This window comes from Chlorocebus sabaeus, chromosome 1 (assembly GCF_047675955.1).
Source record: "Chlorocebus sabaeus isolate Y175 chromosome 1, mChlSab1.0.hap1, whole genome shotgun sequence".
Lineage (NCBI taxonomy): Eukaryota > Metazoa > Chordata > Mammalia > Primates > Cercopithecidae > Chlorocebus > Chlorocebus sabaeus.
Window position 1 is genome coordinate 52,965,212 of NC_132904.1, and position 12,858 is coordinate 52,978,069.

The 12,858-nt window shown below is 35.1% G+C and overlaps 1 protein-coding gene across 4 annotated transcripts in view; it reads right to left on the minus strand.

The window, feature by feature from the left end:
* Positions 1 to 12,858, minus strand: part of USP47 (ubiquitin specific peptidase 47) — a 117,995-nt gene that overhangs the window by 75,968 nt on the left and 29,169 nt on the right. The window contains exons 2-3 of one of the 4 annotated variants that reach the window (XM_037999713.2): positions 10,387 to 10,502; positions 4,047 to 4,250 (exon numbers count right to left, since the gene is read on the minus strand). The exons of 1 other annotated variant lie outside the window; for it this stretch is intronic. In XM_037999713.2, coding sequence (XP_037855641.1) covers positions 4,047 to 4,049 — 3 coding nt within the window. In that variant the 5' untranslated portion in view covers positions 4,050 to 4,250; positions 10,387 to 10,502. The remainder of the gene's footprint in view (positions 1 to 4,046; positions 4,251 to 10,386; positions 10,503 to 12,858) is intronic. 2 more of the 4 variants (XM_008006648.3, XM_008006650.3) reach the window with 2 other exon arrangements.

Consider the following 12,858-nt stretch of genomic DNA (forward strand, 5'->3'; position numbering starts at 1 on the left):
CACACCTACATTTAAATAGTATTTGTTTAGCAATGATCTGGTAAAATTCTGTTCATGTAGGCTTAGAATTAACTCATTTATTCATTAACTGGGATAGCTAAGCCCAGTAACAATGCATACACTGATAGATATCCCAGAGACTCACATTCCCCAACATCTAAAAAACTAAAAAGAGAAAAGGTGAAAGTTAAGAGTGTCAAGTACTACATACACATAAAAAGAATCTATAAACATTTCTCTCCATGTTCTATACAATATATGCAATGATATTTAATGGAGTTTCATGGAAATTGACCAAAGATAATTTTACATAACTAAAAACCAAAATGTTTTGGTATATAAATATGATGAAAAATACCAGATAAGCAACATACTAAGCAACCCAACCAAAATAATTATGTAACATAATTATGCAATGTAACAAAAATATAACTAATGTAGTATATATTACAGCCTTTAGAAAGACTCCTTCAGGAAAAGCCTCTCCTAGTAAATGATACCTATTTCAAATGTACCGCTAGGATTCAGAGGACCCAGGGGGTATGGAAGTGATTGTGATCAGACCTTTGAAAATTAAACATCTAAGATTCAAGTCTTCACCTAACTTATATGGTAGGGCAATTTCAACTCTAGCTGTCATTCTAATATACTCTAGTTGGTGGATGAGAGAGGAAACTCTCTATGCCCCAAGCCCTATTCACTCACTCCAGACCACTATAGAGAAAAATGAGGGAGCAGAGGTAAATATCTTTAAAACTATTTTGTTGCATTAAGAAAAGTTTTTAATGTTTCAAAGACATGGGCAGAGTCTCCTTATACTCATTTTATGAAAATGTCTTTATTTCTTAGGAAATTAACACTAATTAACATTGTATAAAAGTGCAGGTACTGAGGACAAAAAAATTAACCGTAAGAGATTCCGCTACTTACTATCTATGTAACTTTGGAAAGTTATTTCACTTCCCCATGACTCAGTTTCTTCACCTATGAGGGTGTAGTAGCACCTACCTCATAGAGTAGTTAATAATAAAAGGATTAAAAAAGATTACATTTGTACAGAGCTTAGAATACTATAAACACAGTGCAAAAGACGTGTTAAGTAAATAAAATAGCGAATATATGTTCTACCTCTTAATTTTGGCTAACATCTATCAATCCACAAGAAAAACAGGACACAGAAAACTGGAAGCTGAAAGAAGCCACATGGAAAGAAGAAAGGGATTGCTGGGTTCCTTCAAGTCACTGGTGGGACATGATCAGATGATATAGTTGAAACACCACAGGGGTTTTACCTCAGTAAGTGTCTGTATACAAGGTGGTGGGTAGCTAAATGGGCTTAGTTTTCTAAGGAGTATCCATTCAGCACTATGCAGTAAGTAGGAGAAAGTAGTCATATTTGTAGAAATGTACAGAAGGCAAATAAAAATACAGAAATAGAGCTCTTGAGTACAGTCATAGCTAAAGAAAGAGTAACAGGTAATCCTGACATACAGCTATTTAAAGCTATTGTGGAAGATAATTTAACAACTGCTTTTTGAATGCCCAGAAGGAATGTTTATGGAGGATACGAAATTTACACGAGGTTCCTGTCATGAAAATGCTTACATTGGAAATGGAAAGACATAGATGAATAATACCTATAACAAAAAGGAACTATGATAAGTGGCTCAGCCAAAGGGGATAGGAGGTCAAAGAGAAAACAATTACATTTAAAGCAGCATGAGGAAACATCGAGTAAAGCTTTTTAAGGGTAAAAGATGAATAGGACCTGGGAAGACACCTAGGACAATACAGAACTATCCTTTAAACTGAAAAAGGACGACACTAGAAATTATGTGGTGATGTACCAGAAACTATACAAAGTCTCAGATTAAATATTGTTTATCTTTCTATGTCTTGTCTGACTACCAATTTTACTGGTTAATTTCAGTTTAAAACATTAGTTCTATATTTTAAAAAAATATATTATGGAATAAAAAGCATAATATGATTTTAAGGGCAAATCAGGCAACATCAAACATCTCTGATTCTCCTGTGGAACCAACTTAAAATATGTACTCCAAATACCATAGGGATACACAATCAACTTCACTGACTGTTAGAGGTATTTTCCTGGAAAACTTAAGACAGAAAAATATGGAAATTTATGTTAAGAAAATAAATCAATGCAGTATCTGGGATTTAAGAGTATAAAGTAAAGCCTTAAAGAGCCAATAGTAGCTTGTCTGAGATTTTTAATCAGTGGGCAATGAACAGTGATAGACAGTTACTGAACTAGAAGGTGATGTAAGTGCTACAATTTTGGATGATAGAAAATAATTCTAACTATTATGTAGGGTGGATGGAGAGAAAGGAAACAAAAAAGACTATCTAGAATACTATTCTAATAATGCAGATGAGATCCAACTCAGTGGTCTCCTTCCTTAACCACAATCCCAGGCAAAAATGATCAGTGCCTCTGCTGTGTTCTGAAGGTTTATGTCTCCCCAAAATTCATATGCTGAAACCTAATCCCCAATGCAATGATATTAAGTGGTGGGGCCTTAGGAGCTGATTAGGTCTTAAGGGTGGAGCCCTCATGAATAGGATCAGTGCCCTTATAAAAATGGCCCAAGGAGAGATGTCTATCAAGGATTCCTAGAAATTTTTTTAGTAATTGCAATTGTTTATTTTGGTAGTACACATTAATACAAAATTAGGTCAAATGATGACCTAAGTACATGTCTCCCAATAATCCTCCCCAAAAGTCCATAAAATGTCAAAAAAAAAAAAAAAAAAAAAAAAAAAAGCATGCTTAGCAAATCAAAAATTTTGAGAAATTAAAAAACAGAAAACAGACAGGATCAGATCTATGGAAAAATAAAACTAAAGGGAACCATAGCCCCAAGGTCCTATAAGAGAAGACTACTGTGGAGATAAAGGTAGTAAGGAACTTCAGACTAAGGTCAAGACGTAGAGGCCAGGAAACAGTTAAAAGTGAGCAAGTGGGAAAAGGCATTCTGATCAGTTTGGTATCTCCTCTCTTTTTCTCCTTGGACTATGCAGCAGACAGCAGTGCCTATTTCCTGTCAGGGTAAAGAGTGGGCACTGTGACCAGAGAGGCAGTGCAGTGCTGTCTAACTAGGTACTGATCAACTCCTAACCCTAAAGAGTCAGAAACCAGTCAACCCCAGAACAAATTATTAACACATCACAACTAGCAGCATGTCCCACCCTTTTTCCACAACAACCAAGAACTGAATATGGTAAGTTCAATCAGCATCCACAGAGAAGTATATCAAATCAAATATAAAAATGAGCAGAAAGTAAGAATCACTAAATATTTAAAGAAATGCTACACCATGAAAGAGAGAAACTAAATACAATGGATAAAGGATAAACACTTAAAGAAACAGTTAATAGAACAGAATACTAAAATTAGAAAGTATACCCTCAAAGAGATCTGACAAGACTGCAGTCGTTAAAAATGTTTTTAAGCTTGAGAGTCAAAAGTCAAAAGCTATACATGTCCATACAAAGAAAAATAAACATATAAAAAAAGTTGCCCAGAAATACACATAGACACACAAATAAAAAGAAATAAAAGTCAGCAAGAGATAATCTTGGTTAATGTTGGAATGTATGAGGCATATACGATTCCATTTTTCTTACTATGAATATTTTTTCTTCTTTTCCAAAAATCAGATCATAAAATATGATTTTACAATCTTTTACCATGGAAAAACATACGATGATCATCATTCTGCTCAGCAAATACAGACAATATTACTGAATATTTAGTTGAGACAATATTATGAGAGTCACCTTTCATGAATGAAAAAACTGACGAAATGACATTATGTAAACTTTAGGACAAGCAAATGTTAAATCCAGAATGGAGGCAAAGGAAGACGAAGGATCCAATTACTGAGCTGCACATAGGTTCTTACTGTAGTTGTTATACTTTTGTTTATGATTTAAAAAGAGTTCCAGGATTTAACATTATCATTAGTAGCAACAACAATGGCTATAATAACATTTTTAGAAGCTTAAGTCTAGGATTTTACCATATCAGCAGTATTGATTCCATTTCCCCACACCAAATCAAAGGTTCCATTTATGTAGCCTACTTTGTTGGCCACATCTTCAAAGAGCTTTCTGACTGGAGTAGATGCTGGTAAATTTAAAGTGATCCGTTCATTCACTGTCTTTGAATTAGTAGTATCTTGTATTATACATAAGACTCTAGGTTCTTCAGCAGCATTTTCTATCTGAAATTTTAAGAAAAATAGGACTTTATATATTATCTTCAAGACAAAACAAAAGTATAATTAGCCATAAAATTTTATGATTAAATGTAAAAGACCTCACAAAATATTAAGTATTTTCTCTGTGCTATTTTCTCTGTTTTATTGTAGCCTGAAACACATTCTAATGGATATGTCAAACATATAAGCACCATGTAAGTTTGTTTTGGAAACATCAGGGCATATTTTAGAATCAACAATCATTCTTGGAGACATTTGCTTTCACCTTAAAACTGTAAATCCATGGTCAATAAGCCATGAAGATAGTAATATTTAAGCAATTTTAAGTTAAAAATTATAAAATCTGATCCTTAAAATGTGTCATTACCATGCTAGCCACAGTCAAATCAAGTATTTCTGGGTCCCCCAAAAAAACAATGGGAATTGTGCAAAAATGCAGTAAGTATTGTCTAAAGATTACAAAATCTGTAACTAAGGGATACAGGCTACCACATCTCCTGATCTTTACGCTGCTGTACCCATAAGTCCAGATGTCCAAAAAGTTCCATTTATTAATGTGTTGGGAGCTGACAAGCTTATCCAAACAGATGAGCCAGGAGGAGCGGGAGGGAAAAACAAGGGAACAGTTTCAATTACCAATACAGAAAGGAATTAGGGTCACGAATTCTCCTTCCTGCTTAAACTTTCTCAAATAAGCTATGCCCTCCCTCAAGCTGTTAAGGGACAGCACTTTTCCACTTTCCACAGGGGTAAAACACTAAATCAAAGATACTTTATTGGAAGAAATTCCTTTCCCTCCTTCTATAATGGCTATCTCAATGAATGGCACCATCATCTGCCTAGCTGCTGAAACCAAACAGCTGAACTGAGCATCTTCCTCGTCCTTCCCTCTTTACCTCACATAGTCTCCAAATCCTGTCAATTCTACCTTTTGAATATCTCTTGAACTACCTCCTTCACTTTATTCCTGCAGCAATAAGAATATCCTACAACAAAATTATGGAACAGCTTCCTAAGAAGTTTAACTTCTTCCAATCTTATATTCCTTTAACCCAGAATAGTATTTCTGATACACAAATCTGATTATGTAAATCTCTTGCTTTCCCTGAAAGTCAGGTGTGGCATTAAACTGGGAGATGTCTCACCATCTCCATAATGGGCTATTCAGAAGTATGATCTTTACAAACTGGTGGTTTACACAAAAATTTATTTCTTCCTTAGTTTTTACAACACTATCAACCCCAACCTTTTGTTGCTTCTATATTATCCATTTTTAAATAAGAAAAATTATAACTAGCTAGTACTGAAGATGGGATAGCCACAAAGTTTTTTGTTTGTTGAAGTAAAACAATTATCATCTGTTTCTGTGACACATACTTTTGCGTTTGCAAGAGATCATTTAAAGTTATTCCAATTAGTTTAGAACAAAAGTAAGTTGATATAAAAGTATAATATTTAAAATAAATTGGGTAGCACTACAATTCAGACACACCAAATATTTAATTACCAGTAACTTAGTTAAAAAATAAAAAGAAAATACATTTCTGTAAAATAAAAGAAACAAAAGAACATTATCAATATACATTTCAAAAAAGATAAAAAAGCCTTCACCTGTACATTTTAGATGTTATATTAACACATTTAATAGATCATTTTACACATTTTAACTCTAAACTAAAAAACATAGATCTTTTTAAAAATGCTGGTTTATGATGAAAGAGTAAATAACTCAAAATAAATTTCAACTATAAAAGGTACACTTTTATAGATTCAATAGTATACTTCAGGGATAGCTCAGGTCTGAATGATTCAGTGTTCCTGGTATAAAATACTGTAGTAGCCAGATTTTAAAGCCTCAAATAGGCTGGAGTTGATGGTCAAAGGAAGACAACTCTAAGAATTTAGAAATCAAAAGTGCTGTGATAGTAATCATACATAAGAATGGTGATGTGGCAACATCATATGGCCAGACACTAGCAGTTCCTGGTTCTTTCCCTAAATATGTGAATTCAGGGTCCAAGCACTCCAGATGCCTCTCCTTCCATGTGGGAAAATTATCCCTCAATGGAATCCTATCTGAAGACTAAATGTATTATACATATAAAAACAAAATTCAATCTCATGTGTGGCTTATATTCTTTTTAGTAATAGCCCTTCTTTTCTGTACATATACATAATTTTGCTGTTTAAAAAAATAGTAAGAGTATAAAGGAAAAAATGGAAATAATCTGCAACTCTATAACCCACAGATAACTATTAGCATGCTGGCATATATCCTTCCAAGTATCTTATCTGCAAACACACACACACACACACACACACACACACAGAGAGAGAGAGGGGCTATGCATGCATGCTACATAATCACAAACACTGGATTAGAATACACATGCTGTTTTCTAACATCTTTCTTATATTATGCAATCTTTCCCTGTAAAGCTTTTCCTAACTCATCATTTTAACAACTAAGTAGTATTTGTTAGTACATGGATTAATAATAATTTACTTAATAAATTCTATTTTATTGACTCAGACTTTATTATACTTTTACAAATAATTCTGTGATGAACACCTACATAAAACTTCATATACTTTGTTTCCTTAAACTCCTTATACATAGAATTTCTCAGCAAGTTACATTTTCCTCTTGAATTCCGTTGTAGGATGATTTAAACAGATAAAAAGCTCTGCTCTTCTTTAAAGCTCTAAGCTAGCCACTGCTAAATTCTACTTTATACTCAACTTTCTGGGCCCATTCTTATTTCACCTAAACTTTAATCTATTATGTGGACTTCATTCGAATTTTAGAATCACCATTGCTAATAGTAATCATACTAAAGTAAAATTTCTCTCCTCCTTTCCCCTCTTCAATTTGGGAACTGAGAAGAAAACAATTTTTTTGTTATTGCAATTTTAAGATACCACCAATAAGATATGGCAATAGATTTTTTTTAATAGCTTTTCAAGAGAAAAAAAAACTATACATTATAAATTAAACATGCAAGAAACATTTCCAAAACATTTAAATGTAAAAAGGTTTTTTTGGAAATGGGAAATTAGGGCAGCTACCTTCTTAATTTCTTTGTGGCTCTAACCAAGACTGATCCTACTTATGCCCAAAGGTAAAAACAATTATGTCTTGAGATGAATTAAAAATAGCAAAAAAATTCTTTGCCATTCTTTTTCCTTTTCTCAAGAAACTGACCTGGCCACGTAACCATCTAAGACCAAGAGAATGTGACAGAAGTGACACTGTGTAACTTAAGGTAGGGCCTTAAGAAACCAACAGTTTCTGCTTTTGTATTTCTTGGAATATTCCCTCTTATAACCCAGCCACCATGTAAGAAATCAGTTACCCTGGGATCAGCATGCTGTGAGGAGGCCCTAGCAATCCACATAGAGAGGAAGCGGCCACTTGGTGGAGACACTGAGGTGCCTGATGTATGAGAAAAGCCTTTTGGACATTCCATTCAATGACTGCCACCAACCTAATGGAGCCAAGTAATTCTAGATGATGCCACCTGGAGCAGAACCGAATAGTTGGTGAGCCCTGGCCCCAATCCCATCCCGCAGAAATCTGAACAAATAAACGAATTGCCCTATTAAGTCACTAAACTTTAGCGTCCACTGTTACATAGTAACAGATAAAAAATAAATATACCTAAACACCTTCAAGCACATCCAAGTTCAAGCGGGGAAAGTATGATGATGGTGCTGGTAGGGAGGGAAGGGTACTACTTTTCATTTAAGTACTACGTCTAACATTAAGAAAAGGCATCTGAGGATATATCACGATTGAGGGAAGGGAGCAAAAATTTTTAGTTAAAAGAGTTCTCTGATGAACCTGAGGTAAGAGAAAACAAGTGCAAAATTCTAGAAAAGCCTAAAACATGTTACATTTAGAAAAACATTTAATGTAGTTTAGATGCGCTATTTGAAGAGCACAAAGTTTTCTACAAAGAAAATCTAGCCAAGTACAAAAAAAGGTATAAATCCTAAAGTTGAAACTACTTATTTTACAGACAACTCATAGCAATATTACACTTGTGAGACTAGGGGGAAAGTCAACAGCAGTTATAGTTACTCGATAGGCTAATAGAATGCTCAGTGTCTATGTTCATTGCAGAAACAAAGCTAGATTTCCTAGCAAAGTCTGAAGAAAAAAAAACCTTTTTAAAAAAGTAAAAAGGGCCAGGCGAGGTAGATCACATCTGTAATCACTTTGGGAGGCCGAGGTGGGAGGATCACTTCAGGTCAGGAGTTCGAGATCAACCTGGCTAACAGGGCAAAACCATGTCTCTACTAATAATACAAAATTTGCTGGGTATGGTGGCACATGCCTGTAACCTCAGCTACTCAGAAGGCAGAAGCAGGAGAATCGCTTGAACCTGGGAGGTGGAGGTTGCAGTGAGCTGAGATTGTGCCACTGCGCTCCAGCCTGGGTGACAGTGAGACTCTGTCTCAAAGAAAAAAAAGTAGAAAGAATAAAACCATATCCTTGTTTATAAAAGGTAAAACATATTGGGATAAAAACCACTGAAAACAGTTTTCTTCCAAAGATACACTTAACTGCTAGAAACATCTAGAAGTTGTTGGCATAGTTCTAAGACATTTTAGAGCCCGCTGAAGGGATCTTCGCCTCTTAAGTCATCTTGTCTCCTTTTCTTGACATTCCCAATAGTTTCAAGTTTAAATCTGAGTTCTCTGATAACATCATAATTTTTGTTTCAAAAAAATACTTCCTATGTGTTTCTCATTAAAGAATACAAACTGAGGTTTAAAATTGATGGTATATGTTCAGAATGGCATCAGCGAATAGAATATAAGCTAATATCAAACAAAATTCAAAATTATCAAGATTTAAATAATTCTAAGAGAAAAAAATTAAGATAAAGTATTTTTAAATTATGAAGGTACCTCTTTACCTCTAAATTCAACCTATGCTCTCTAAGACTTTCTTCCTTTCAATGTTATTGCGAAGAATAATATAGTTACAAGTTTTACACACACACACGCGCGCGCGTACAATAAGTACATTTTCTCTCCCTTTTGGTACAGGAGCTGCCATAAGCTAGGTAATTAGGCCTTAGAGCACTACCCATCTGGGTATCCAGAGTTCAAGATTAATGTATTGCCACAGATTTTAAAAGAGAATTGATGGTATGAATATTTTTGCTGGTTGAAATTTATAAAATGTATCAGCTGCCAGGCGTGGTGGCTCACACCTCAGCACTTTGGGAGGCCAAGGCGGGTGGATCACCTGAGGTCAGGAGTTCAAGACCAGCCTGGCCAACATGGCAAAACCCTGTCTCTACAAAAAGTAAAAAATTAGCTGGCATGGTGGTGCACACCTGTAATCCCAGCTACTCGGGAGGCTGAGGAAGGAGAATTGCTTGAACCCACGAGGCAGAGGTTGCCATGAGCCGAGATCGCACCATTGCACTCCAGCCTGGGCGATAAGAGTGAAACTCTATCTCAAAAAAAAAAAAACTATCAGCTTCATTTAGACTCTGCATTTTTATTTTAACAAGTAACATTTCTAGGGCTATTAAGGAAGGTCCTAACTTACATTTGAAAAAAGAGATTTTATTTTTAAGATCCTCCCTTCACCCCACCTCAAAACCGCAGCCAACTCTGATGTTATCTACGTGATCTTTTTCTAATTGGTCTCTTGCCACACCTGGGAAGGATAGGAGAGATTAAATGAGCAACTCCGGGGAAAAAACAGAGCAAAGGGACTGAAGGAAAAATCAAGTATCAAGTAAAGATCATACCAGAATGCTACATCACATGGAAGTTTAAGTCTGTAGTGCACACAGGCTCTCAGAAATTTAGTAGTAATAGGATTTCTGGATTTTGACTTTGTAAATTTTTAAATGATTTAATTTCCTACATTATTAATATCTCAGAAAATAAATATAACTGGGAAAATAGGCAACTATCATACCCAACATCATAACAAAAGGTTCTTTAGTTTTTCCATCAGTTTTTTCTCCCTCATTCACTAGCTAAAAACAAGGTACTATCAGACACAAATTCATTTAAGGTGACTTTTTTATTATTAAAATTGGGTAGAAATAAAATAGCCAAACAAGCATAAAACATAAGACATGCCTTGATATTAAATAAAAATACTAACATGCTGTTACTTGCTCTGCTGATTATCACACTAAGGCAATTACATCAGCAGTCTACCTGTAAAAATTTCTTCTTCATTTCATCAAAGATATTTTGTCTGCATCTCCAAAACACATCCTATGGTATATAAGAACAAAATGAATTACAAATTACTTATATAAAATAAAGGGAAAAGACAGTGAAATGAGAACAATTAACCTAAAAACATTTTTGCAATAAAATATTAAAGTATTAGTATATCATCTAGAATTTATTCATGAATGTGCAAAGTTACTAAAAATCTATGATAAAGAGGTGATAAAGAATAAGATAAATATGGAAAATAGCCACATTTTAACAAAGAATGATAGCTTAAGAATTGTGTGTAAATCAAATGTTGTAAGTCACATAATATTTTGTGTCCAGTAAAGAAATTCTGCAGTTCTCTGCACTAAAGGAAACCAAGAGATCTCTTGATTTTGCTAGTCTCTAAATTTAAATTTTTCACATGATAGCTACCCTTAAAACAAGGCTGCTTAACAATATCCTTCACAACTATTTTATTTTAATATATATCTCCTTCTTGTAAGTTTAACAATTAAATTACAATTAATACAACAACATATAAAAGGAAATAAAAGTAACCTATAATCAAGAGATCATCTCTTGAAAAACCTTGATTTTACATCACTCTACACTTTTTCTGTACATATTTTGTTTTATTCTCCCTTCTTTACTTAATAAAAAGAAATCAACACATTCTTTTAAAAGGTGCTTTTACTTTGACAATAGAAATATATTTCTGTTATAATAGCAACATACAGTTTTCTGAAAAGCAATAAAATAGCCACCATTGCTCTCACCTCATCTTCTCCATTCTATGCACATATTATATAGAGAGAGTACTTTTAACCGAATAGGACAATTTTATATACCAGTATTTGAAATCTACTTCTTGTCCCTTAATACTCACTTATTTTTCTGTGCCAAAACATTTAGTTTAAAAACTGCAGTGTTCCATTATATAGACAAACCATAATTTAATTAATCTGCTATTAATGGGCATTTAAGCACCTCCAAATACATTGCTTGTTTGTATACTTTTTCCTTAAGATAATTTCTTAAAGAAAGAATTACTAGATCAAAGTATATGTACTCATTTTTAGAATTTTTAATACATGGTGCCTTCAAAAAAAAAATTGTTGAACTGCAACTATCTTTCAACACTCTTCTCCCAACACTGTTCACCCTGCCCTCAAGGAGGTGATGTTGTGCAGTGGTAAGTAAACTATAAACAAATCTAAACTATCAGGCATCCACTATTCTTCAGGGTCTTTATGTATCTGTACATGTACCTGGAATACTTTTTCCTGGATGTCCTCACCTCCTTTGCTCAAGTATCACTGCTGTGGGACTTTAAAACATGTCCACAAATTCTTTGACTTGCCTCCCTACATAAAGTAGGAGTCTAACTTGCCTCCAGCAAAAGTAGGAGGCTAATTCCAGTCCCCTTTAATATAGACCAGCCTTAGTGACTCCCTGTAATACACAGCATGATTTTCAAGACTGGATTAGAAAAGGTGTAATAACTTCCTCCTGGCCCTCAGATCCTTATTATTAGAACCCAGCCTCCATGCTGTGAGGAAGGAAGCCAAGCAGCCACTGGAAAGACTCTGTGTAGATGTTCCAGCCACATCCCAAATGAGATCTCAGCAGACAACCAGCATCAACCACCTACATGTTGAGTGAGGAAGCTTTCAGATGATTCCAGCCCCCAGCCTTTCTGCTGCCCCCAGCTGATGTCTAGCAGAGCAGCAACAAGCTGTTTCAGCCTAACCTTACCCAAACTGTACATCTATGAGAAAAGTCACTAGATCTGGGGGCAGATTGTTATATAGCAAAAGATAATCAGAATAGTTAATTTCTCAATCAAGTCCTTCTCTCACCATCTTATCTAACATTCCAATCCTGTTGGTGCTCCTTATCTCCCAATGTATGAAACAATGATTTTCAAACACTGAACAAGAGGCAACACAGGTAATGACCCCTGTGAAAGCAGAAACAAAAATGGTGAGCCACCTTCTAGGCTGCAGTGCAGGGAGGGAGAACCCAGGTGGAGTCCAGCAATCTCCCTGAGTTACAAGACAGAGTTGGGAGTTCAGGGGGTGGAAAGAGCTACAATTCGCAGGGCAGGATACAGGGCAGAAGAAAGCTAGACTCTGCATACAGCAAGCTCCAAGAGACCTACAGTGCATCCCCCTAGAGTGTTTGGCTGAAATCTCATCAGCATATGTGTGTAAAGAGAGTGCCTGAGGCAAGGGAAAGAACCACAGGAAAGAATCCCTGGTTCTTTCCTGTTCCCACTAATCTGAATTTTTTTTTTGAGAGAGAGAGAGAGTCTCACTCTGTTGCCAGGCTGGAGTGCAGTGGTGCAATCTCGGCTCACTGCAACCTCTGCCTCCTGGGTTCAAGCAATTCTCCTGCCTCAGCCTCC